General features: G+C 38.9%; 1 protein-coding gene across 1 annotated transcript in view; it reads right to left on the bottom strand.

The window, feature by feature from the left end:
* ATP8A2 (ATPase phospholipid transporting 8A2) overlaps nt 1-26,900 on the bottom strand; it is a 337,944-nt gene that overhangs the window by 222,274 nt on the left and 88,770 nt on the right. Inside the window, exons 19-23 of the mRNA XM_063305756.1 lie at nt 26,203-26,272; nt 24,284-24,368; nt 21,993-22,132; nt 19,581-19,719; nt 14,837-14,901 (exon numbers count right to left, since the gene is read on the bottom strand). Coding sequence (XP_063161826.1) covers nt 14,837-14,901; nt 19,581-19,719; nt 21,993-22,132; nt 24,284-24,368; nt 26,203-26,272 — 499 coding nt within the window. The remainder of the gene's footprint in view (nt 1-14,836; nt 14,902-19,580; nt 19,720-21,992; nt 22,133-24,283; nt 24,369-26,202; nt 26,273-26,900) is intronic.

The following is a 26,900-nucleotide window of genomic DNA, read 5'->3' as shown; positions in this document are numbered from 1 at the left end:
ATCGTATACAGAATTATAAGAAATGCATCCATCCATTACTGCTGCTGCCATCATTATCTTTCTTCCTTTTGGATAATTTGAAGTTTTATCTATAATAAAGTTGTTTTAGAGTACCGGAAGGACTTATTTTGTTCCTCAGTTTGGACTTCCCTGAAGTTGCAAGCCCAGAGTTGGTGTATTGCAAAAAATTGTTCAGACAAGTCATTCAGCAGCCATCAGTGATGCAGGTTTCTCAGAATGCCTTAACCATAATGTAGGAGAAGAGGGTGTTGATAGGTTTCACCATCTGTTCAGAGAATACTATCTCAGTCAAAGTTAATTCCTATGCTCCAGGGCCCACTGAGGAAATCTGGCCTAAGTTAATTTGCATTGAAGCTGGAAATAACAAAGCTGTGAATGGGGTTGTGTGTGTGTAAAAATGTTTGTGTGTGTGTGTGTACGTGTATATATATATATATTTGAGTATCTCTCTTCCTAAACAAGCAGAAGCAGAATGTAAGCAGTGGTAATTTATGGCAGCAACTCTAGCAGGGGCAATGAAAGAGAAAGACTTAAAGGAGACTTCTACAACTCACAGCCCTACAGATACGGTTGGAGACCTTCCATCACTCCCAACTGAGCAGAAGTTATGGAAGGCTGACTTAAGCAACATTAGACATCATACTTCAGTAGACAATATTGCTCAGTACATTTCTTCCACTTCAACAGCTGCCAGCTTGGCTTTGGGGAACGAGCAATAAAAAGAATACTGGAAGTTAGCTTATACAATATTGTCCAACCTGGCTGGAAGTGGGTCTCCAGAGTTTCAGGCGGAAGGTCCTTCACAGCATTTGCTTAGTGATCGTTTTAGCTGATATGGATTGAACTTTTAAACTTCTGCTTGGAAAGCAAGTACACTGCCACTGAATTAGAGGACTTTCCCATTTTCTCCTTGGCTAGATGCCTTTAGAATGAACACTTATTCTGCCAAGCACAGAACTTAACTGTGGTAGCACATGAGCACATCAAGAAGACCATCTCTGGGACCAGGAACAATGCTAGATGCAGCACAGTAAACCTACTGTGACTATCCCATCAGGTTATTTTAACCAACTAAATAGGTCACACTGACTTGGTAGTAGTCTCTGAGAAGAAAGCGTTTAACCCTCTGAGTCTCTGAATTATTCCCTCCAACACCACCACTCCCGCCCCTGAGCATACCAAGCTATTGGTTCTGTGGAAAGGAACACATAATGACAAAAAGCAGATATGCCAAAGAGATTTAGGTCTGTGACAGAAACGGTGGGAGAGTTTTCTAAATGGAGATGCTTTTTCAAATTCTTTACAATGATTTTTCCCCCCAGCTTATGACACACATATAAATAAATAAAATATCCTTGTCTATTCCTACATTCCACATATGACTGTAACAAAATGCAGATATGGCTTGAACTACAGTTTGTTCTTTTTTCTTTCAAAAAGTTTCCTCCTGTTAATGCATTCAAAAGAGCATCTCCAACAGTTTTTATTGCTACAAAGGGTTGTTCCATAAATGTCTCTTATTCATAATCTGTATCTAAAAAAGTAATTTGCCCCAGGAAATCAATTAGGAATAGGATATTTCATATGAATGTGTTTATACTGGAATATTGTAATTATAAACATTTTGGGTAGGACTACTAAAGCATGACATGATGAATTGCTTTGATGAAAATAACAGAGGCAGAGGCCAAGTATTCTACATTATTATTATTATAAAATGCTTGGTAGTGCAATGTTACATGTGATCAGTCAGAAGTAAATACTATTAAATTCAGTGGGAGATGCTCTCACATTAGTGAGTAAAAAAGACTGGCAATTAATTGGTATTTCTAAATTGTATGCCAGAAAATTGCGTTTCAGTATCTGTGAATAAAGCCTCATGTGGCACAGAGTGGTAGGCAGCAGTATTGCAACTGAAACTCTCCCCAAGACCCAAGTTCAATCCCAGTGGAAGCTGGCTTCTCTCTCAGGTAGCCGGCTCAGGTCGACTCAGCCTCCCATCCTTCCGAGGTCAGTAAAATGAGTACAAGGTTTGCTGGGGAAGGTGACGACTGGGGAAGGCAATGGCAAACCACCCCGCTCTAGTCTGCCAAGAAAACGTCTCAAAAGCAGCGTCCCCCCAGAGGGTCAGACATGACTCGGTGCTTGCACAGGGGACCTTTCACCTTTTTTCACCAAGCAACTGGCAACCAGGTCAAGCATTTCAGTGCAAGCATCATATTTGCCTGTACCTTGTACTAATTAGCCCAACTAGGAAGGACTGAAATTGCAAAACTATCCTTTCTAGGCTCGTTTGTATCATGAAGTCCAGAAAGATAGTATGGTTGATGGTATCAAAAGCCAGCATAAGGAGAAGCAGCAGAGCTGCACAACAATCTCCATCAGTTTCTAGCTTTGGTTATGAAACAACATGATCAAAGCAGTTTCAGTATCCTAGCCAGAACAATGACCAGTCTATGTCCAGAGAATTAGATACACCAAGAACTCCACAATTAGATCTGTCTATGATTCCTCTAGCCTCATGTGGCACAGAGTGGTAGCTGGCAACATTGCAACCAAAACTCTCCCCAAGACCCGAATTCAATCCCAGTGGAAGCTGGATTCTCGGGTAGCCGGCTCAGGTTGACTCAGCCTTCCATCCTTCCGAGGTCGGTAAAATGAGTACAAGGCTTGCTGGGGAAGGTGACGACTGGGGAAGACAATGGCAGACCACCCTGCTATAGTCTGCCAAGAAAATGTCGCGAAAGTGGCATCTCCCCAAAGGGTCAGACATGACTCAGTGCTTGCACAGGGGACCTTTCACCTTTCACTTCTGTGAATAACATAACATTTTTTTTCATAACCTCCATATAACTAGCTACGTTGAAATCTTGACTTGTTGAGTTAATGTATCATGCTAAGCTATAAAACTAAGGTCAACAAGGCAACAGCTGGACTTGCAAGTTGAACAATACTCCAGATGCATTAAAGTTTACAGCAGAGTCAGCAATCCCTTCAGCTGATGAGCACCATCATGCAATTTCATGTTACATTGCTGGAGCCAAAATAATTAAAATGTAAAAAATTAATTACACAAGTAAAACGGCCCAAATCTGATACAAGTTCATATGAGAAAACAATACTGTGAGATCTTGCCTTTTTAATATTTTTATAATGGCAAAAAATATTTAGCTGCCTGTATAGCTGAACTGATTTCATTGTGGGAAATCATTGTGCCTCCAGATTCATCCACAAGCAGCTGTTCAATGGCTAAAACAGGCTAAAACAATCTCTTTTGGGCCTGTGCATTCTGCAAATCCAAGATCACGCTGTGTAATGGTGGAATTTGCTAAGAGGCTTGTTGTCCACAAGGGCCCCATTGTGAACTTGGCAGTGAATTCTTCACATTTCAATTATTCAGGTTCTGCCTGCTCCAACTTACAAGAACTGAAATGCTACCAGTTGGGAGTTAGAGGTTCAATTGTGCTTTCTACATGCAAATTTATCTGTTGCAGAAACATTAACTTTTGAAAGATCACTGAGTTTGATGTAGGTAAGGAATAGTTCTCGTGGTCTTACATTTAATTTAATAGTTATATACTCAAGAAAATTGACCAGCAGACCTTATTTCTATAGTTACTGCATCTGTATTTTTCTGCCCCAGGCTTCCTTCAGGCTCTAATTAACCTTTGCTCATAAAGCGAGTTTGTATTCCAAAATTGCTTAATAGCAATCATATATAAACTCACAAAGGGAAAAAAGACAGAAAGTGGGGGCACCAATGGAAAACTTAGAAAATCTAATCTAATGTCTGAAACTTCATTTCTTGGGGAATAAAACAGAACATGAAAATTATGCTTCTAAATTTAGCCACCTACACAGGAGATGGTATCTCAGTAGGTACAGCTTCTCAAGTTACAGCAGGGACTCTTTAGCTCTGTATAATATATAAGATCTTTGGAAAAATTGGCTGGACTCACTGTGGTACAGGCATGGACAAATCCACTTCCAATCCCAGTTCTGCATGTATTCATAAATCTGTTCCAGCCCTTCACTAATCTGCAACTTTTTCTTTAAAAAAAAATTCTAAACGTATTTTAGATTTAGATACATTCATATGTAACTGTGTGTTTTTTTTCAAAATGCAAACTTTTAAACATGCATCTAAAAATGCAAACTGTATAGGCTGTTGGTCCATTCTCCTGCAGTCTTATTATATCTGTGTTTTAACTGTTTTAATTTTTTTTAAAAAAATAATTCTTGTATTATGTTGTTTTATATTATTTGTTCTATTGTACGCCGCATGTATGTGAGATGGACAGCTATATAAATTTAATAAATAAATGCAGTTGTGTGTATGTGTGTGTGTGTGTGTGTGTCTGCCTGCCTGCCTGCCTGCCTGTGTAATTTCCTGAATGTGTTGAAGAACTTGCAGCACGCACAGAGGGATATTACACCATCAGTAATTATACTACTTACAGGAGAGATCACATTCAGTGATGGCATAACAATATCCATCTTCAATAATGCATTGCCTACAGAGAATGAGCTTGCCTTACCCAAGTAACCCCGTGTCTTTATTTTTTTATTTATAACATGCATATTCCACTAACAAATCTTAAACAAATTAAAGTTTAATATTAACATTAAGTACTACAGTATATTAATATATTATGAAGTATTATATATTAATATTCTGCCAGAAGCATTAACAGCAGCTAGCAAAAAATAATTAAGGCAAAGATTAACCAATCCAGTAAGTACATTTTAAGCTTCAGACCAAAAAGGTGAGAACCACTTAGAAAATTAAGTATACAATATCAGGAGAATTTAAAAAAAAAAACTAGGTCAATTTTACAACTAAAAACGGATTGAGTGGAGGGCCAGTTCAGTCTTTTTTTTTTTTTAATCCATTCCATCGTGTCCAATTCTCAGAGTTGAGTCTTAGCAGTAGAAAGTTGCATACGATGGTTACAAATACCAAGTGATCTGGTTCCAAGTGCATCCTAGCGGCCATGGTGGCGCAGTGGATAAGACGCTGAGTCAGAGGATCATTAAGGTCAGCAGCTCGGCAGTTTGAAACCCGAGAGTACGAGCCGCATGATGGAGTGAGTTCCCGTCAACTTGTCCCAGCTCCTGCTAACCTAGCAGTTCGAAAGCATGCAAATGCAAGTAGATGAATGGGTACCACTTCGGTGGGAAAAATAACAGGGACATGAAAGGAGCCCCCTCGGGTGTCCCCCGGGCAACGGTGACATCACCAGCAAATCCTTTCAATACAGAAGCACTTAAAATGCATCCTCTCCCACATGGGTATTGTCACAGCTCCCTCATCCATGAACACCCTCTCCTAAGCCCTCTATGAGCTCAACTCCCAGAGTTGCTCGGAGTCGGGCATCTTATATATTTAATATATCATCATCGTCATCAGCCAGGTGAGCATTCTTGCAACAACATTCAGAAAGAAGAAACCCTGCACTTAAAGGAAGTAAGCAACACTATTTTTTAAGTAAAAGGAAGAAAACATAAGAACTCATCAGCCATTGTAAAAAGATATGGAGAAATTCCCTTTCTATTCCTGCAAAAGGTTTTGTAATGTTCTTTATTTCCTGCAAAACAGGGGTGGGTGGGAACTATGCTTCTTTCAGGGAGCAAAAAAATAAAAAAATAAAAAAAAATCACAAATTCAGTCCAGCTTTATACTCAACATAGTGTGAACCTGTTAATCTACCTTCACAGGAAAGCAAAGCAGTTATTCCAGGTAAATTATTCTAATATTTGTTAAAACCTGGTTCAAGATATTTAGCTTAACTGCTTTGCTCAAAGCTGTTTCTTTTTTTTATTTCTATAGAATAAAAAACAAATAAAATAATTATTTAATGAAGGATAAAGACAAAAATAAGTTCCTTTTAAGTTTATCAAATATGTCTGGCTTGCTGAAATTAAATTAAATCAGTCCTGAAATTAAATTTAAATAATTCCCCTACAAGCCAAAGGAAATAAGCTTAATATTTTCTAAACCAATTAACTCTCCTCACTGAACTAATATACTGCATCCTATGAATAGAACAGAACAGAACAGAACAGAATAGTATTATTAGTCATATTATTTATTACTTCTATATCTTGCCACAGTCCAAATTATTATTAATCAATTATCACTTGGAGCCATCAAATATTTGGCATTAGTTGTGAATTAAATAAGTTGCATTCAGCTGGTGTCCCTGCCAATGAGAATGACAATTCCTGTGTCCCCTGTCTCTGCAGATTTGTACTCCTTTTATATGTCTGTCTGCTGTTCCCAAGTGGCACCTTGGTTGCAACACTTTGTTCAAGTAGACAGCTGTGAAAATGAAGTATTCCATCTGTCCTACACTTCCTGCTGCTCCACTCCTAAGAATTTTCATACAGCATTAAACGTGTTAGATTTCCACCTTCCACAGATACGCCAACAATACTGGCTTCCCACGCATAATGAAATTAACTCATGCAAAAGATACAATTAATCTAGCGCAGGTAAGCCTTCATGGGTATTAGGCCCACATGTACTTCAGCAGAAAAAAAAAAGACGAATGTTCGTTTTTTCAGAGATTACTATAAATTAACCTGCTCTAGCATATCAAATTTCTCACAGAAGTGTGGGCTTTTAGATCTCTACTGCAATTTACAGAATGCCAGCAATGCACTTCTATTTATTTTCATGACTGGTTTAGCCATTTGGCTTCCCAGTAAGGGCTGGAGCAAGGATCCCTCCTCATTCTATTTTATACCCAGATAAAAATCTATTGCGCTGAGTACAAAGAGTGGGCAAGCATTCCCCCAACCACTTTTTCTCTGCTATACTGTCACTCAAGTCCCAACTAAAGAAAATGAATCATAATACTTTATTACCTTTATATCTCACTTGCACAGTGAGATGGGCGGTGTATAAATTTGATTAAATAAATAATTTGATAAATAAATTGATAAATAATCTGTCAGCCCTCCCAGGTAGACCAGACAGGAAACACAACATGATGAGCGAATTCTACTTTATTGCAAGGCTGCATTAATAGAACCTTGCAAGTCTGAAAGTATAAATTTCCCACCGTCTCTTTTTACAGCCTGATTAGTTACGGCGGATCCTTCCTAGGTTTCTTTTTCTTCCCATCATGCTGCTGCAGGCTCCTTCCCCTTTTATCTGACAATTGCCCAGGCAGCATCTCTTTCCCTCGTCTCTCAAGGGAATGTCATTCCCACATACCATTACATAATGCCACTGTCCCTTTCATTTATTCATTGATTTAAAACAAAGATATAGCTTCAGAAGATATAATATCAATAAAAAGCCACTGTCTCATGCACTTTTTTTTTCCTCCTTTGTTTTGCAGTAAGTTGAATGTCTGTGGACATCCAATTCTTTGGGGACCTTTGCACTACAAGGAGCTTGTCCTAGTTCTTATCCCCTTTACCAACATAAATTGAATCAATGGCCTGCTGATGTTGAAGGTTATACTGCCATCTCGCAATACAAGCAATAGCAGCAACGGAACAAGACAGGATTTAGACCCCAAAATATACCCTTTCGCTCCTGGAAAAAGGTTTTCAACCCATGCGTAGCTCAGCTCAAACCCATGTATTTTACATGGTGAAATAAACAGAAATTCAATAATGCTCAAATAACCCAGTTTACTTGTGTACTTAAACCCGGAAGCCGAATTAGCTAGTCACTGGAATTCAATCACCCTGCTTTTGCTTGTAATTTTAGGCAACGACTTGAAGTGTGGGAAAGTTTTTTTCTTTAAAAATGTGGATAGCTACATAATTGATTTCACATTTGTACTGCTGACTCATTGCAAACATTATTGACCAACAAATTAACACTCAGCTCCTCCAAGTCAGGAAAAAGGCCTTCCCTCCATTTGTCCAGATTTTTCTCATTTTATCTGCTTATTAGATACAGTTCCTTGCACAACTTACTTATTAAACCTGATGTCTCTGAATCTCTGTATGATTAAGGGAAAAATATTAAAACCTTCAAGCAATAAAAATTGACGGCAAAGTTGACCCCCCAATGTATTCTCTCTCCCAATTTTCCTAATTAGCTCCTTCTGCTAAGTCCCACTACTGCTTGCAGTCATGGATCTCCACATAGCCTGGCTGGTGATTAAGATAACTATGTTGTGCCCCAGATGTTAGAAGAGCCTCTGCACTCTCCCTCAGGACGACAACCCTTGGTTTTCAAAAACACCAAGCCTTAAACCTCATTTTTCCCCTTGGTATTTATCCTGCCATTTTCTAATCCACTGTCTTTGCATATTAAAATTATTGTCAGCTTGCAGATGGGAGGAGGGAAAATCCCCTTATTTGCCTCTGCTGTTCAAAACATCCTATATCTACATTAGCCATATCACTTGCAACATATGGAGCTATTAAGCTGGTGAGTAGCTCACAGCAAAAGAAAACTGAAAGAAGAGTGTGGTGAAAGAGAGGCCTAGAAGTTGACTAATTCTGCAAATTTCAGAAATAAACCAATTGGGACTCGCCCATTCCGGAAAAAATTCACTATGCAAGCAAGAATGGCCTGTAGACAGTCAATTCAAACTGTCAGTTACAGGATGTCCAATCCCTGCACTAGACTTTATAAACAAATAACCTAACAGAGAAACTAAACTTGACATCAGCAACATGCAGCCCATCTGCAAAATGCAGTCAATGCAGTCTTTTGCCAAGAGCCAGCTAGCCTTTCCCCAACAGCTTGCTACCTGAGGAAAGACAAAGAGAGAGGAAGGGTGCTAGAAAAGAAGGAGGTGCCAGGAACTATGTTAGCTCTGGCCAGACACTGGCATGTGATGCAGCCCCAAAAGATTACTTCAGCTGGAATGCAGGCAGTAAAAGAAAATTGCTCACCCTGGACTAAATACATGGACTAGTATCCATCTTCCCATACCATCTTTTTCTCATCTAAGATTCTTCCTCCCACAGAGCCATGAAGAGTGGAGAAGCATAGAAATGTCAGCAATGTAGAAATAAACAAATACATCCTTTCACTTTCTATGTATCATTCCCTACCATGGGGCATTCCAATGTTGCACCATGAAATTCTTCAAGATTAGATGAGCAGTACTGAGCAACCAGGCCTGCTTTGTAATTATACTCTTGTCTTTAAAATAATCTTTATTCTCTTATTGTAAATAGCAGGAGCGTCTGCAAAGATGATTGCTTGAAGACCTTCAGTGATAGAAACCCCAATATATCCCTGGCTACTTGGTTCCATACTCTTTAGAATAAAGAGGATAGCAAAAGCAAAGTTGTGTAAATCCCGTATCAGTGGTTGATGCGCTTGTTCTTCAAGGAGCTGATGTGGTTATATTATAGAGCCATATGCATTTCTGTACAACACTGTATACATAAGGGAGAGTCCAAAAAGGAGATCAGTGTCTTTGTCTGCATGTTGCAGCACATGAGTTTGGATGGTGAGTATGGAACCAAGTAGCCAGGGATGTATTGGGCTTTCTATCGCTGAAGGTCTTCAAGCAATCATCTTCACAGACACTCCTGCTCTGGACTCCCTACATTAAGCAGGAGGTTGACCAAAATGGCCTAGGAAACCCACTCCAATTCTACATGATTCACTGTGCTACTGGATAAAGCTCATCTACCAGATTATCTGAGAATGACCCTTGAGCGTGGCAGTTGATGGATGTTGTGCAAATGCAACACGAAAATGAAAGAAGTGTGGTATAAACTTAAAGTGATGGACTAGGACTAAGGAAACTGGAATAGGGAATGTTATATACACTACCTGGTGTTCCTAGAGGAAGGGAGGCATATACATCTAACAGAAGAAAAATACAATTTTGGATCCTAGAAGACAGATCTGGTAACAGGGGCTTCTGGAATTTAGAATCATTTTAAGACACATAGGAAAATCTTGGTGGACATTAAGATTGAAAATATAGGTTGTCCAATTTTTCCTAGAATGACAAAAGTATGGTTTCATTCAGAAAAGACAAGTCTTGCCTAATCTGAGCATTTCCCAGATTTGTGAATTTCAGCATAGCTTGGCTGAGGATTCTAGAAACTGAACTCTGAACATTTGGAGGGTCATCCAATCTAGGGAAGGCTAGGATAGACCAAATAAGAAAATTTATGTTTGAGTAGGGGATCAGTGTTGGCCCAAGAGCCAAGTTGACTCAAAGCAATGAAGTGCCAGCATTTAGTAAAATTTGTATCTGAAGTGAAACTGGTCACAATAGATCAGACTATTCCTCCTCTCCTTAACAGATGTAGCTTCTTTCTCCATAAAGAAAGTTGAACCCAAAGACCAAGATGAGTTATCTGTGACAAGAAAATACCTTTCTTCCTCTGCACACCACAGCCAACACAGACTGGGTCCATCCATGTATTGGAGGAATAAGGAACCAGAGAGTAAAATAAAGCCAACAAATGGTACTTTGTTCAAATCCTATATATCATCCTGTTTTTATTAGCATGGTATAACTGAGACACCAACTCTGTGACTCTGGGGAAATTGGCATCTGTCAATTTCTATTATTGTCAGTAAGGCAATAGAATATATTATGGTAATTAGATTATCAAATGATATTTGCTGCCTAAAAAAGCATTCAAATACTTGTGTTTGTAAAGTCAGCATTCAAAAAAATATGAATCCAAAATACAGTTTTATTTCAAGGAACTATCCAAGTCTTTAAATCCTAGTTTTACTTTCAAGCATTGAGCAGATTTTCTTTTCAGAGGCCATTCTCTGAATGATGACACCTTCAAAAGCCAAGTAGATGGTTACTAGAGACAGGAGATAGGTGCTTTCTTTGTGGTGGTGCCCAAACTCTCTGTTTCTTCCTTCCCTCCCTATACTAGGGGTTTGCCTTGGTTTCAGCCAAAGGAAGATCAAGAAGTAGAATGGTGTGATTCAGAACTGATGTTTATTCCCTGGGAAACAATGGGCAGGATTGTTCCAGATCACGGCTGTAACAAAGCATGGTTCTGATCCATTGGTGTGGAGAATAAAATGCAGTCCTGCAAAAACTATACATTCTTTGTGTAACATATATGGGGGGGCGGGGGTTGTATTCAAAAATTCCTAGCAATTTGACTATTTCCTGTACCCACAAGGATTTTTAAAAAAAGTTTTGATGCAGTGCAAATAAGACTTAGCTAACAACTCAATAAAAGGACAACAAACCAAACAACTTATCAAAACCAACTCCTTGATTATTTATTTACAAGCAATCTAAAAGATGTTACAGCGTACTAGCTGAGAATTTAAGATTTTCTTACTCAATTATATTCTCCCACTTAAGTGGGAAAAAAACCCACAGGCCAATCTTAAGCCTGAAGTAATTTATTCTGGGTCATATAATCTGGCTTTTGCTATTTGGCAACCTCCCCAAAACCAAATTATTCTGATTAAAGTGCACATTATTGCTTTGGATTGCATATGTGAATTATTAAGATCAATCATTATGGCTTGAATCCAAATGAGCTGCTTAGGCACACATAAGCACTTGACAGTGCGTGCCCTTCTAGTTTCCCTGGACTAAATTCAACAGACTTATGCATGCTTAAACCGTTGAAATCAATGGGTTTATGTATTCCTAGCTCTGTGCTCTAGTAAAGCACCTGGTTTTAATTTGCAACTGCAACTATTTTCTTCTGGGTTCCTTTGAGTTTCAGGCATAGCTTTAGTAGCTGGGCTGAATGAGGCATCAGGAAGGGGCAGATCAGAATTCCTGTTTAAGATAGTTGTCCTCTGTATGAATACTTAGACTCTGGCTTCTGTTGCAGGAAGACAGATTTTGATTTAGTTTGATTTGGGGTTATGATTAACTATCCCACAGACAAGGCTGGGTTCCTTAACAGTGCTGAACTGGGGAGAGAAAAGCAGAATCGTAACAGTTGGGAGAAATTATTTCAGCCACTGAAAATCCCTGCTTAGTGCAGGATCCAAATTAAGGCATTTACGACGACTGTCTAGCCAGACTCTGCTTGAAGATACCCAGCAAAGGAGAACTCACCACCTCTCTAATTAGTTCCACTATAGAATTGGCCTTATACTTTCCAAACAGAATTTGCCTTCCTATAATTTAATATCATGATTATTTCACATCCTACACCAGAACACTTGAGAACAGATCATGGCTGCTTGCTGAGTGATACCCATTTTGGGTTCTTGAAGAGTACTATTATATTTCTCAGGGCTAAATATAGTCAGCTCAATCATCTTTGTTGCCTTCTCCGCACTTTTTCCAGGTTAAATTCACCTTCCTTAAGATGTTTAATTAAACTATTACTCTACAGCCTTCTAAAAAAGTACTTGAGTGCCTGTTCCCTGTAATATGAGTAGTTCTTCTTGAAGATTCCCTGGATATGGTCTATGCCACCTCAAAACAGGAAACTTATGGAGGGGGGGGATCTTTTCTTTTAATTCTAGAAGGTCATTTTTCTATGTGCCCAAACATGGCCTTTTCTCTGAGGAGTGTTTTTTTCCGTCAGTTGTCAAACTCAGAGTGACCCTTTATTCCCATTTGAGGCTGCATGTAAAGCTGTATGTTTAAAAACTGCTGAAATTGTCAAGATACCTCTTTTTTCCCAGGGGCTCGGGTCAAATAGTTCTCTTTAAGCTTCCAGCCAAGTACCATCACTCATAAGGAAAAGTGCTGAATGTAGCCTTCTTCAGCCTGGTATTTTTCAGGAGGGTTGGATTTCCATCCCCATAATCTAGATCCAGCAAGACCAAAGTCTAGTGATTATAGGAGCTAAAGGCCAACAGTAACTGGCAAATAGAGGGAGAAAATGTAGAAGCAGTGAAAGACTTTGTATTTCTAGGTGCGAAGATTACTGCAGATGCTGACTGCAGTCAGGAAATCAGAAGACGTTTAATCCTTGGGAGAATAGCAATGATAAATCTCGATAAAATAGTTAAGAGCAGAGACATCACACTGACAACAAAGGCCTGCATAGTTAAAGCAATGGTGTTCCCCGTAGTAACATATGGCTGCGAGAGCTGGACCATAAGGAAGGCTGAGAGAAGGAAGATAGATGCTTTTGAACTGTGGTGTTGGAGGAAAATTCTGAGAGTGCCTTGGAGTACAAGAAGATCAAACCAGTCCACACTCCAGGAAATAAAGCCAGACTGCTCACTTGAGGGAATGATATTCAAGGCAAAACTGAAATACTTTGGCCACATAATGAGAAGACAGGACACCCTGGAGAAGATGCTGATGCTAGGGAGAGTGAAGGGCAAAAGGAAGAGGGTCCGACCAAGGGCAAGATGGATGGATGATATTCCAGAGGTGACGGACTCATCCCTGGGGGAGCTGGGGGTGTTGACGACCGACAGGAAGCTCTGGCGTGGGCTGGTCCATGAAGTCACCAAGAGTCGGAAGCGACTAAACGAATAAACAACAACAAGCTTAATGGGTCACCTTGGCCCAGACACTATTTCTTAACCAGGTCTGTCCCCCAGAGCTGTTGGGAAGCCAAACTGAAAATGTGTAGCCTGCCCTGAGAATTTCAGAGGAAGTTTTGAGAGTCTTGATAGAAGTGGCATATAGCTCAGGCCTATAACTTCTCAGCACATGAGTTTGTTTTCAGGAACAGAATTAAGCTAGCTTGCAAACAGTTTCATATGTACATATGCTGAATCCTATTTTTCCCAGCTTTTTTTTTATTTCAAAAGCTGGGGGTGGGGGGAGAAGAGTCCTTTTTGTAACCAGGTTTTAATTCTCCTGGAGTCAGAAGCCTCACTATAATTCAACAGAAGATCAGCCAGTAGATCCTGATCTATCTTCAGCCTCCCCCTTTTTAATAGTAATAGTATGATATAAGAACCCTCCTTCATGCTTTTAAGGTTGGAAATAAAATGTGGCTTTCTAGCTCAAGAATAACTTTCACTGATATTTCTGATTGCATTAATCTGCAGCACACCATATAATCATACCCATTCTTCTGTTAGGAGGCCACTATCCACAAATCAATAACTTCTTCCTCTCTTTGGAAAGTAAGTAAGGTCCTTCTCAATCTCCTTTTCTCTCCAATGTTTTCAACACTAAACACTTGCAATTGTTTTGAGGTTTCTTTGAATTCCTAACACCAATTAATTACATTTACTGCTTTTTTTGTTGTTGACTTAATTCAATTTCACCATTGCCAGCAGCTTGGCCTATTCAGTATTCATTGAATATGGAGCATCTGTTAATATGTGTCCATTTTCTTGCATTACAATTTCAGATCAAGAGGACAGCCAGTATGGGAATAACAGAGAGAGAACTCTGAGTCATATATATATACTGTTTTTTCCTAAGTGCTCAAAGAAGGTTCCTATCAGGGTTGACCATGTTACACCCTTTTCACATATCACCCTAATGCAGTAACCTTTGCTGAAATTTACTCCCCATCCCAAGCATCTTCATGGTTTACAGTCCCTGCTAAATGGGGTAGACTGTGGCACAGTCGACTGAAAGTGAAAGAGAGGATTCTCTCCTAATCAAGTAAACGACAAGAAGTATCATTTCAAGGCAATTTCAGTCCCCCAGCCCAACCCAATTTAGTATAATCCTTTCATCTTCAGAAGCTATTTGGAGGAATGGGTATGTCCCAATAAGAGTGGGATGTGGTTTGAAGACTCGTGTGTTTCAGCTCCCTTTTGTGCGTATTTCTCTGGATAGATTTCTGACCGTGTATCTAGTTCTGTGTTGGCTGGGGAATTTTGGGAGTTGAAGTCCACACATCTTAAAGTGGCCAAGGTTGAGAAACACTGATCTGGTTGGTAGGTTCAGATCAGAAGAAACAATGACAACATTTAAATTAAACAGAATGGTAGAATTCCACTTACATCCAAACAATCTTCATTCACGAGGATGAGAGTCATATTCTGGGAAACAAGCCTGCAGGAGTACCCTAGAAAAATAATGAATGGGTAGTATCAGAAAATGTAATGAAGAAGCTCATTAAAAAGTATTGTCTCATTTTCTTCATGCTAAAAAGAGCAAAGCATCTGTCATCATGTGTGAAAGGACAGTCTGGCTGGAAACCCCAAATTCTCCAATCAGCCTCCTCTCCTTCACTGGCACATTTTCCTGAGTTGGGGGGCCAGCCCCTGAGCCTTCCTTTGGGCAAGTTTATTATGTAACTATGAACCCCAATTATGGACATTTCTAAATTGTGTAAGAATTTGCAGAGAACCTGAGGACAACAGAATGTACAAGAGCTTCCCAGCATGATCCTTATGACACTTTTAATTGTGTGCAAGAAAAACATGCCCAGTATAGGATAAGATCAAACTCTATTCAAGAAGAACTGTGCTGGATCACAGTATGGCCTTCCCTAAGTTAGTGTCCACCCGCTAACCTAAAAGGTTGCACAGCCTATAAAACGTGTAGTCCTAAAGCCGCTCAAGGGTGCTGGGTTGGGGAAGGCCGACTATGTAATACGTCACCTGGTTTCCACGGTGACTAGTTAGATGCTTCTATGGAGCCTTTGCAGCAAAGTATAAGGACAGCAAAATGACAATACACATGTGGTGACATCATCATACAAACCATTATATACCTCTGTCTTGACAACTGACTGAAGCACTTAAGTCACAGCACTTGTGTGATGACATCAGCACACACATTTCATCATTTGCCCCCTCACCGCCAAACCTAAGAAAAATAACAAGGCCTGCTTTGCCCATCAAGCTGACACAGGTTGCAAGTTGTTTGCTTGCTGTATTTGTGTTGGACTTAAAGTGCTGTGTGAACCCAGGCATTATGATTGGTAAGCTATAGATTATGGTTTGGCCTGTTATGCAAACTCAGCCAGCTATGTTTTATTAAATAAATCATGGCTTTATTTATTCATGCAGTTGAGAGGCTGTCCAACTCCTATTGTAAGATTCTGGGTTGCAATTTGAAAAGTAAGAAAAATACGAAAAGAAAAGAAAGAAACCATGAGTGGCTTGAAGACAAATATTGGAAAAAACAAACAAACCCATCCAACAGGGGCTCAACCATCATCCTGCTCCAAAGCCCAATAACCAGGTCTTTAATAACTTCCGGAAGGTCATCAGGGTGGAAGGCATCTGGATCTCTTGGAGATCTCATTCCAGAGGGCAGGCACTTCCAGAGAAGACATGCTTCCTTGGTCCTGCTAGATGACATTGCTTAATCAGGGATTTGAAGTGCTCAATCCCACTGATTGGACAGAGACAAATGGAGACAGAATCTCCCTCCGAAGGCTTAGTGTGAACCGAGCCTAAAGAGAATATGGCAATGAAGTCATGAAACTAATAAGAGATTAATCCCACAACACTCAACCCTTTATTGAAGAATATAGTCTTTTTGAATGGAGTGGCTCTTTCTCTATGTGCATACTGAAGCCTGAGAATGCCCACATTCACACATTGTATTAAGCCTACTGTGGTTTGCTTGTTTTGGCTTAGGGTAATTTGTAAACTCAGCCATGGTGGTTTGTAAAGCATGACTAACTGCTTATGTGGTTGGTGAATTAGGTTTCTGTGATTCTTCAACAAACCAAGATTAAAACACATCATGATTTGGTATAATGTGTGTAATGTGTGAGTCCAGCTACTATCAGATGTATAGTCTTATTTAAAAGCATTTGTATTATTATTATTATTATTATTTATAAAAGCATGCAATACTTACAATTAAAATAGTAATTTAAACTAAAATAAATTATTGGATTAAATCTGAATAAATTTGAATAAAACTTGGGGGAGGATTAATGTTCATTACCAAGAATGAAAACCAACTCTAGAAAAATGCAGTGAGTTTCTCTAAGATCTCTCTAAAGACATGTATACTGAACAATTTCATAAGGCTGGAATGAGGTCTGGCATGTCAAATTATGTTTTTAAAAATTCTTTGAGAAATAACAACTTTAAAGATTATTCATCAAGTGAGACCTGGTTTTTCCCCTGGGAATGACTGTGGACCTAAACTGTTACAAATTTGGTATAACTAATTGAAAGGGATTTTCTGGTAGTTTTTTATTGGAACAACAGCTGCAGCAGTGAACAATAATTTCTAAGCTTCCTCTTGCTGTTTTATTTTACATCTTTCATATCAAGCAAGACACCACTTGACAAGTAGAGTTGGAGAACAGCAAGGCACATTCTACTGAATTCCTCAGTAATCAGCAAGAGCTCAGATTAAATTATGCAAGGAGATTTGCATGGGGATTGATTTCTCGCTCCAACACATATTCACACTTTCCTTGGAGATGCAAAGAGAAAAGAACCTGTATAAATTTAAATTGTTTACAGGAAGAGGCAGAAATTATCTATCTATACCCTCGCTCCCTCCCTCCCTCCCTCCCTCTCTCTCAGAATCTAAAAGCATTGGCAGGTTAACAGTTAACATGAGAAGAAGGCACATACATACTCCAACACAAATCAATCAAAACAGACCAAATGTAATAATTATCTCTCTTCCCCTGACAATAATTGGGCTTCAAGCCTATGGAGTAAATCTTGAGCCTTCATCCCCTTAAGATCAGTTCTGAATACCCTCCTTGACTTGTTTTAGCTACTGAACATATTTTTACATTTCTCTCTACTGTGGGAAGCAAGGAAATCCTGTATGATTTATTGAGGCTTCACTTGAAATGTTACTTCTAAGGAGGATATACCAGTTTTAAATGTAAATAGTAAGACATACTGGCTGTCTAAACTCTACTCAATGCAAGTGAAGTCATAGAACACCAGAGCTTTGTCACTGAAAGCCTTTGTTAAATCACAGTTGAGCCCCTGGTCTTAACATGTATTGTCGTTGGGATCACAAAGGGTCAAAAGGACTTGGTGCAAAAGCACCTGTATTTGAAAAGAACAGTGAAAATTAAACTCCAGGAAGAGCATGCCAGGTTAATAAGTGGTGTAACTAAATATATGGAAAATAGAGAACAGGATGGGGAATGGACAATTGAGGTTGTACAATTGCAGCTGCAATAAACTTTGCAACAAGCTCCCCCTGAAGTTTTTTTAAGGTAGTTAAGACTACCAGTATCCTTTAAGAATAAAGCCCATTAGGAATAAATGTCAGAGGGATTCTCTGAAAGAATGGATTTAAATAAACAAGTTTGATGAAGACACAACTCTTTAACAAGACTTACTTCGAATGCTTTGGATACAGCACTGGCACAGGAAAATCACAGCCTGGCAATATGACAATAACATCTATTGCAAGTAATTCTGAAATATCTTGCATTGAAGCAAACTGAATAAGCACACTGTCAAACAGTACTTCCCTTGAGTGTTGGTCCATGAATGTGCATGAATAAGGGAGCTAGGAACTTGGTTCTTCTAACATCTCATCTCCCTTTTTCGAATGCTCTAGCTCTTAGTTGGACAACTCACCCCAAATTTTGGAGCATCCAGCTGCATTTCATTTTTATTTCCCACAATCCTTTTGGGCCAAAGGGTTATGGGGAATTCAAAGAAAATGCAACTAATAATCTAAGTATCAGTTTATTAAGGTTGCCTAGTTGTTTTAACACAGCAAAACTCATATAAAAATAATTTGAAAATGGAACTCTGAATCAATCCAGTGGTTTGATCCTTCCATAGAGAAGACTTCTCACCCTCTTTTCCCTAGTGCAGTTCTTCACATTCCTCTAAGAGAAAATGCCTGTCCAGAAGGAGGAATTTCAGAAAGCTGACTATAAAATCCTGAGCAGAGTAGCTGGAACTGAACAGGAAGGGGGCAACTGTCAAATCACAGGTTGTTCATATAGCACTGGAATCAAAATATTAATAATGAAAATGTTAAGGAGGTGATATTAAGCACCATTTAAACATTTAGAAATTAGCTAACGTTCTGTTTGAACTTCACGTGTAACTGTTACCTATCATTGGAGATTATTGATTTTTAAAATTAAATTCAGGACACTATATAATTGTTGAGTTTTAGTTAATTTAGGCTATAAGTTTGAATGCAAGAGGCTAGGCTGTATTCAGGCAAGATGATTTGGCTACTGAAACTTTAGGGTTTTTAATTATTTTTTTATATCATCCTTTTGGAGTTATATACTATTCATGATCATTTATTATTTTTTATATACTGGAAATTGCACACAAGCTCCTTCCATCCTATTTTGACTGATTCTCCCTGCCCCATTTACTACAGCTTCATTAAAAAATTCCTTTTGATTCAGACATTTGGCAATTTGTGTTGATGGTATTGTAGTAATTATGGCATTGGTTAGATTATTTCTCTTCTTTTTTAAAAAAAATGCATATCATGCATTGTTATGTATACCCTTATTTCACTTTAAAGTAATATAATGTAGCATAATTAATATAATAGTGTATATGAAAATGAGAGACTAGAATCAATCCAATTGCCTGCTTTATTGACTCTCCTTGGGATTGTGGATATAGTACCTGTCTTAAGGAGCTCCAGGAGTTTTCCAGCTATTCCACTGACTGACTATCTCCTGCAGAGTTCCAATCAGTCAGATTACTTGCCAAAGCAGTAATCTTTGCATTTATACCATAACCTCAAGGTCTACAGTATATTTTTATCTGGTGGCATTTGCAAAGGACAACTTTACTAGGGAAATTGAAGAGTTGTTACCTATATTGAGAGCAGTTTCTTGTTTGTCCCCTGTTAGTACCCAAATCTTGATCTCTGCTTTTATTAGAGTAGATATTGTTTCGGGGACGCCAGCTTGAAGGCGATCCTCAATTGCTGTTGCACCAAGAAGCAGCAATTCCTGAAGAAGGAGAAAGAGATGGAGTGATGCTCAGAAATAAAAATAATGATAGCAAGTTGTGCCTTACCTTTTTTGCTGCTGACAAATCGATGTAGTTGATGTACATATAGCATAAAACTAGCCATTTCAGAAACCATCAGAATACTAAATGCTTTGGCCAGAAGAATTAATAATAATTGCAACTTTAAAACAATCACTACATAAACCTGAAGAATCACCATGTGAAGTAGGAACTAAATGAAATGGTAACCTGAAGCTTTCCACAAATCTTGCCCTTAATCACACCCCAAACTTTTCAAAAATGGCCCCACTGAGGTGCATTGGGGGCCAAAGGCATATAGGGGCTATATTAAGCATCATAGGCATCGTCAGGAGGATCCAGGAGGGCAAATGACAAAATGAGCATCACAATGTCAATAGATTTAAACCCTATACAGTGGATTAAGTTGCTGTATTCTGTAATAGTTGATAATTATTAGGGTTTCTTGTATCTGTAATAAAAGTAAGTTATCTATCCGAGCCATGTCCCGATTCTTCTGCTGTCAGCTCCTGTATGGTTGAGTTTAGAGAGAAATTCATTGCCATGTCCTGGGTAAAGTTCTGACACTGACGGCTCTCCAGAGTCAGGGATTCATGGCCTCTGAAGGAGTTCTCCTGGAGACTGGCAAAGAAGTGGGGGGACTGAACTGAGCCTCAGCCTCTCTCCAAGGCAGACATCATCTTCCTATTTCAGGAAGGAAAATACGATTGTCTATATTCCCTGGCTGCTGTTCCAAGGGCTATAGGATTGGGTCCTAAAATGACTTCTTTCCTTCTGTTTTCTAGAAATTTGACTTAGACTACAACCTAAAACAGGTTTGGAAGGAAGGTACTCTTTTTACAGCAAGTTCTGATGAATTTCTAAGCACAGTAGAATTTATACTGTTGATATGACCATGTAGACCAGTGTTTCTCAACCTTGGCAACTTTAAGATTTATGGACTTCAACTCCCAGAATTGCTGGCTGAAGTTGCCAAGGTTGAGAAACACTGATGTAGACAGTCATACAGGAGTTAGTAACATGTGCTTACTCACTGAGTGTATCCTTACTAAGTTAAACATGCTGGCAGGGTAATGCTCTCATGCACATATTATCGTTTGTATACTGTTAGCTATCAGCCAATGAATGAATGAATTATATTATTTATATATCTACAAATAAATTACAATAGATGTGCATTCGTAAGTTAGCAATGAGCTCCAGCTTGAACCTTGCTTCCATGTTTAGGGTGGAGTGGCCAGCTGTCTACAAACATCATTTGTCAAAAGCTATAACTACAAATACAGTATGTTATATTTAATGGGCTAAAAAAATAACTGAAATTTTGAAAAACAGAGAAAAGGACAGGATGTTTTCATAAAGAGCAATTTTATGCATTCAGTCAATACATGACATGTTCTGCTAGAACAGGAATGGTTAGGTTCCAAACCAAGCATACAAGCCAAATAATCATTTAAGAGATTTTTAGTGTATTTTGAAAGTTATGTTGTAACAATTAAAAAAAACAACACCTTTAAACAAATGTTCCAGGAAAAATAGCTTTGATTTAATGTTTAAGGCCAAAATTAAACCAAATGCTAAACCACAGGAATGAAAAACTTTGAGCAGTTGATCTAAGTGTGATTAAACTGGTTAACTCTTGAAAACATGACATTAGGAGAAATCATAAGGGAATCCATATTTTTATTTAGCCATTTGCCTGTCTTAAGAAAAGATGCACTCACCCACTTTGGTCCCACCCTTTAATAGACAAATTCCAACACAATAGGAAAGGGCAGAGATGGATTGCCGTCATATTTTAGCTCTATTGTTCAGCACACTAGGAGGGATGTCAAGTTGCTGAGGTTGAGAAACAATGCTATAGACTAACCCAGCATTGAGTAGCAGCAGCCAGGGACTAGGGCCACCTAAGCCATGACTTATGTGGTACAAGCAAAGTCCAAGCTCCATTTAGCTGTACGCAGTGAATACCAACTGACTGAATAAATGCATAATACTCAAGTAGCTCCTAAATGACAAACAGCGTTTTGGAAATCCTCTTTTAGCAGCAGGTCCTCCTAGCAATAAGGCTTCCAAGCAAATATAGTCACCTTAGCTATGTAAAACTTGGATTTGAGTAGTACCCAATTTCTGAGACGTTCCCTCCCAGATATAATTGTTCATACCTCTGAATAAAGTCCTGCTGAGAGCCAGGGAGTACAGATTGGAAAAAAGCAAAATCATGTTTACTTACCTTCTCAATTATCTCATAACACTCTTCCAACTTTTGAGTTCTGTCTGTCAAATTTGTGCTGGCTTCATTATATATGTTCAGCCATTCCTGGTAAGAGTTTTCTGACAGGTCTGCATATGCGATGCACAAAGTCCTCAGACCTAAAAAGGAAATACAGGAGTTCAACCCAAACATCTAAAGAGGTTAGGAATTTGGCTTAACCTTAAAAGAGAAACAATTATTAACTGAATGAACAATCTTGCTCTATCCCCAAACCCCAAACTGTCTTCCCATCCAGAAATTGATTTTCAAATTAAATTATATGCTCACAAATGTATAAGGTTAAAAAAAAACCTGAATACAGGTAGTCCTTGTTTAACGACCACAGTTGGGATCGGCAACTCGGTCGTTAAGTGAAACATTTGCAAAGTGAAACCATGACTGTGCTTATGATCTTACTTCAGCTTTCCTTTGCTTTACAGATCTGCAAAGGTCTTAATGTGAGGATGGGTCATAAAGTTACTTCTTCATTATCCTCATAACTGCAAACGGTCACTAAACAAGGCAGTTGCTAAACAAGGACTACCTGTATGATTTTCCTAAAGAAAGAACATACAAAGTAGGTTTTGGCCCAGCATTATTTTTGGCACTGCACAATGCAGTTTCACTTTTTGAAATTACTACTTTATTAGAGTATATTGTAAAATTAAACTGTAAGACAGAGTACTCTGGTATGAGATAAATAGTTCCCAATTTTGCTAGCAAATAGTGTTAACCCTCAGTATTTTCCTTTAATCAATGTATGCTATTTGCCTTGATCTGAATACAGATTAGCTAGCCACAATAAACTGAAGAACACCCCTGTCCTGCTGGAATCTGACCAATATGATTTTTACAGGGTCACTGTCTGTATTCACATATATAAATGTGATTATTTGTGTTCTATTGCACATCAAGTATAAAAATAAAATGGAGAGAGATGCCATATTAAAGGCTATATTACTGAGCATGTGAGAGTTCCCAAAACAAAGAAAAATAAAACTTTCAGGCATGGGGAGAGAGAAGGCTCTTCCTGCAATGCAGCACCATTAAACATTTACTATATAAGAGAACATTGTTTGCACTCAGATGAATAAGAGATTGGTATAAAAGACTGATACCAGATAACAAACCTCATTGCAGTAGCTACAGAGTTTGGGCTACACTGATGTACTTTCCTCTAAAAAAGATTTAAAACGTTTATAAAATGAGTATTACATGGGCCATTTCTTCATCCATCACCCTCATTATCAATTTCAGCCTTTCTGGTCTCCAGGTGTAAGAGAGTTAGCATCTGCTGAGACCTAACGGCCTGAGACATATCACATCGATTGCATTGTCTCCTTCCAAAAATCTTCCCTTATTCACATTTTAAAATAAGAGTCCAGACTAAGTCCATTTTCAACAAGGTTCATTTCACCGCTGGCTTGAATAATATATGTAAGACTCAACCAAGCTGCATTTCCAGATCTCTTTTGCCCAGAGGCAAACACTAGTTTTAAAGGAGCTGGAAATGTTATGAGTAGCATAACTTTCTTTAGCATTTTGTTTCTTTTGTCTCCCTGTCATATTTTTGTCACACTAATTTTGCAACTTTATAAAATCTGGAATATCAAAGACAATAGATGAGTGACTGTACAGCCTCTGGGCTACAATTTTAGGGGTGGAAGGAGAAATTGTTCATGTAGCTTGTCACTAGGCATTTCTTCCTTTTGTACTTTCTGAATCAATATGCCAACCAATAGCCAATCATATTTTGATATTTGCAATTTGGTGATTTCAAAATGTAGTTCTCCAGTTAAATTTGAACATATTGGGGAAAGGTGCACATAAATGTATATATTTTGTAACAATAAAATAAAAATCACATTTAAATAAGATTAAAATACATACATGTGCATAATGTTAGGAAAAGTGCACACAAAAGTATGCGTTCTGGGGAAAACATGCATAGAAATATGTATGAATTTAGGGTATGTGTTTAATATTGCAAACTCATGCAAAAGTTGAATGAATGAATGAAATTATGGTAAGATGAAGAAAGCTAAATTTGATAAATTTGTCTTTTCTAACAAGGATGTCTCAGTTATGTCATATTCAGTCCCAGAGAAAAGCTGAGCTGGGCAAAATAAGTTTATCTTTACTTCTGAGTTTTCCCAAGCTTTCCCATTTTATATATATTGAAATAAAAGTTGTTCAACTATAGAGCAACACATTTTGATACTTTTAAGAAGAGCAATAACAAATAAATAATTAAAGAAACAAATATTTACCTTCTGTGGCAAAATATTCAAGATGACATAGAGTTGGCTCCATGTACTGTGAGTCTTTGGATAATCTCTCAAAAATGACATTATCCTGCCAACAAAAAAGTATATAAAGAATGACCATAAAGATGCCTGTATTTCTTTTTTAGACATATATTCTGTCCATCTATAAGGGGTGAATAAGGCAGAGACCAGTGATCTTCAGGCCTGACACAACCTTTACCTAATCATGAAATAAATGTCTCTGATTCTCAAGATCAGGAAAATAACAACCAAGAGTCTATTAACTCAAAATATAGGGAGGAAAAAGGCCTAAGATTTAAACCCCGAGCTGACATATTGATATAGGATTTGAGTCCTCTGCTATGGCGTAGGCAGATCTGCATAGCTATGACTTTTTTCTTGTCTGCAACAAAGCAACTTATCTTATCTAGTCATGCAGAGCTTGTGAAACTTGTTCTGTTAGTTACTCACTAGCTTCAGGGTTGAGTTTCTGGAGAGCCATGATTTACTACCATGTCTGGTGAGAAGTCTGGTGCTATCCATGATAGCCAAGGTGGTCCAGATTTCAAAAATGTCAAATACTATGGAGATTGTTTTTCATTGTAAGGAAATAGCTTTTATGTATAATGACAAACTGTAAATACATACTCCAATCTGTTGGAGTGGAGATTTATTTATTTATTTCTCAAATTTAGCCACCACCCATCTCCCCCAGAAGAGGGACTCTGGGCAGTTTACAATAAAATCCCACACAAAACATAAACATTAAAATCACATAAAATAGTTATGATAAAATACAATAAATAAATAAAATCCAAGGAAGATGTAAAATCCAGGCTAGTGGGAGGGACTCTAGGGTGAGAACCACCCCCAAGACTGGTTATTCACTTTCCTGCCCCAGGCAAGATGGAAGAACCAGGTCTTCAGGGCCTTCCGGAAGGTCAGGAGTGAAGGGGCCTGCCTTACCTCTGGGGGCAAGATATTCCAAAGAGTGGGGGCCACCACAGAGAAGGCCCGCTTCCTGGACCCCGCCAGATGAAATTCTCTTATGGATGGGGTCCGTAACATGCTCTCTCTGGATGATCGAGTGGGGCGGGCCAATGTAATGGGGATGAGACGGTCCCTCAGGTAACCTGGCCCCATGCCATGTAGGTCTTTAAAGGTGATAACCAACACCTTGAATTGGACCCAGAAGCAAACTGGCACCCAGTGCAGCTCACACAGCAAAGGTGACCTAGGGGCACCAAAAATGGCCTGCACGGCTGCATTCTGGACCAGCTGAAGCTTCTGGATACTCTTCAAGGGTAGCCCCATGTAGAGCGCATTGCAGTAGTCTATATGGGAGATGACCAGGGCATGAGTGACTGTTCGGAGGGCTTCTCGTTCCAGGAATGGGCATAACTGGTGCACAGCCCGAAGTTGCGCAAAGGCCCTCCAGGCCACGACTGCCACCTGCTCTTCGAGCAGGAGTCATGAGTCCAGGAGAACCCCCCGATTACGCACTGAGTCTGTCTGGGGCAGTGCCACCCCATCCAGAACTAAGATGACAGTTTCCCGGAAGATGAAGCCCCATCAATCCACAGCCACTCCGTCTTACCAGGGCTCAGCCGAAGCCTGCTGTTCCCCATCCAGACCCCCACAGCCCCCAGGCACCGAGAGAGGGCAGTCACTATATAGTGCTTCTCCAAAGCACTGACTGATACCAGTTAGGCCATTTTTTCCCCAGATATATTCCCCACTCCAGATATTTTTGGCCCCAACATCCAAAAATCTCACACTGTATAACTACTGGAAGATTTTGAGCCTTAAAGGGTGCATAGTCTTCAATGACAGTACCAATATTATTGCTATTAATATTTACACTTGCCAAAGAATATGGGATTGCAACACAATTCTTCGGTAAATAGGCAGGAGATACTTACAGCTCCTTTGCAGTACAAACGTAGTTGGCCTTCTGGAGTCCGAACAATTACAGACATTCTCTTTCTATTACTGGGAATAGAACAAACATTCATTGTCACTTTCAGAAGTTGTTGTTACTGCTAATATTTATTAAAATAGCAACTCAATGGTGGGTGATATTTATGGGATAATTTTGCCTGTATTTCATAAACATAAATTGACAGTAATTTAGTCAAATGGGTCTGAGATATGAGTAAAGATTAGTTAATGATGTCACAAATGCAGTGAAGTGAAGCAGAGCCATAAAGACTGCTAAATCAGGCTTACGAAGAGATATTCCCCTGATTACCTGCTGCATTAAAACGGCTCCTAGCAAGCAAAGAAAGACCATTTTTAGCAGGTTAACTTTTTCACTTTGGGGTTCTCAGCGCAGCACAAATACTACTCAGGAGTAGATGAGCTAGAAAACAACAGTGAGAATTACCATCTTTTGTGGGTTTCTCTGCAAGGCAACCTTACCCAGCTCCTTTCAGCTGCCATTTCTCTGACTATACTAGCAAACTAATCACATGGGATGAGTTGCTACAGATTTCATTGGACCTTTTGTGACGGGTTCTCATCAGATGCCATAATGTATACATACTGTATACATGGCAACAGAGTAAAAGAAAACTAGGATAGATCCAAAGAAACCCTAATATTTTATCATTATAAAATG

This window comes from Candoia aspera, chromosome 5 (genome assembly GCF_035149785.1).
Source record: "Candoia aspera isolate rCanAsp1 chromosome 5, rCanAsp1.hap2, whole genome shotgun sequence".
Classification (NCBI taxonomy): Eukaryota; Metazoa; Chordata; class Lepidosauria; order Squamata; family Boidae; genus Candoia; species Candoia aspera.
The sequence above is the reverse complement of the archived record's forward strand: the minus strand, read 5'-3'. Positions and strand labels throughout refer to the sequence as shown.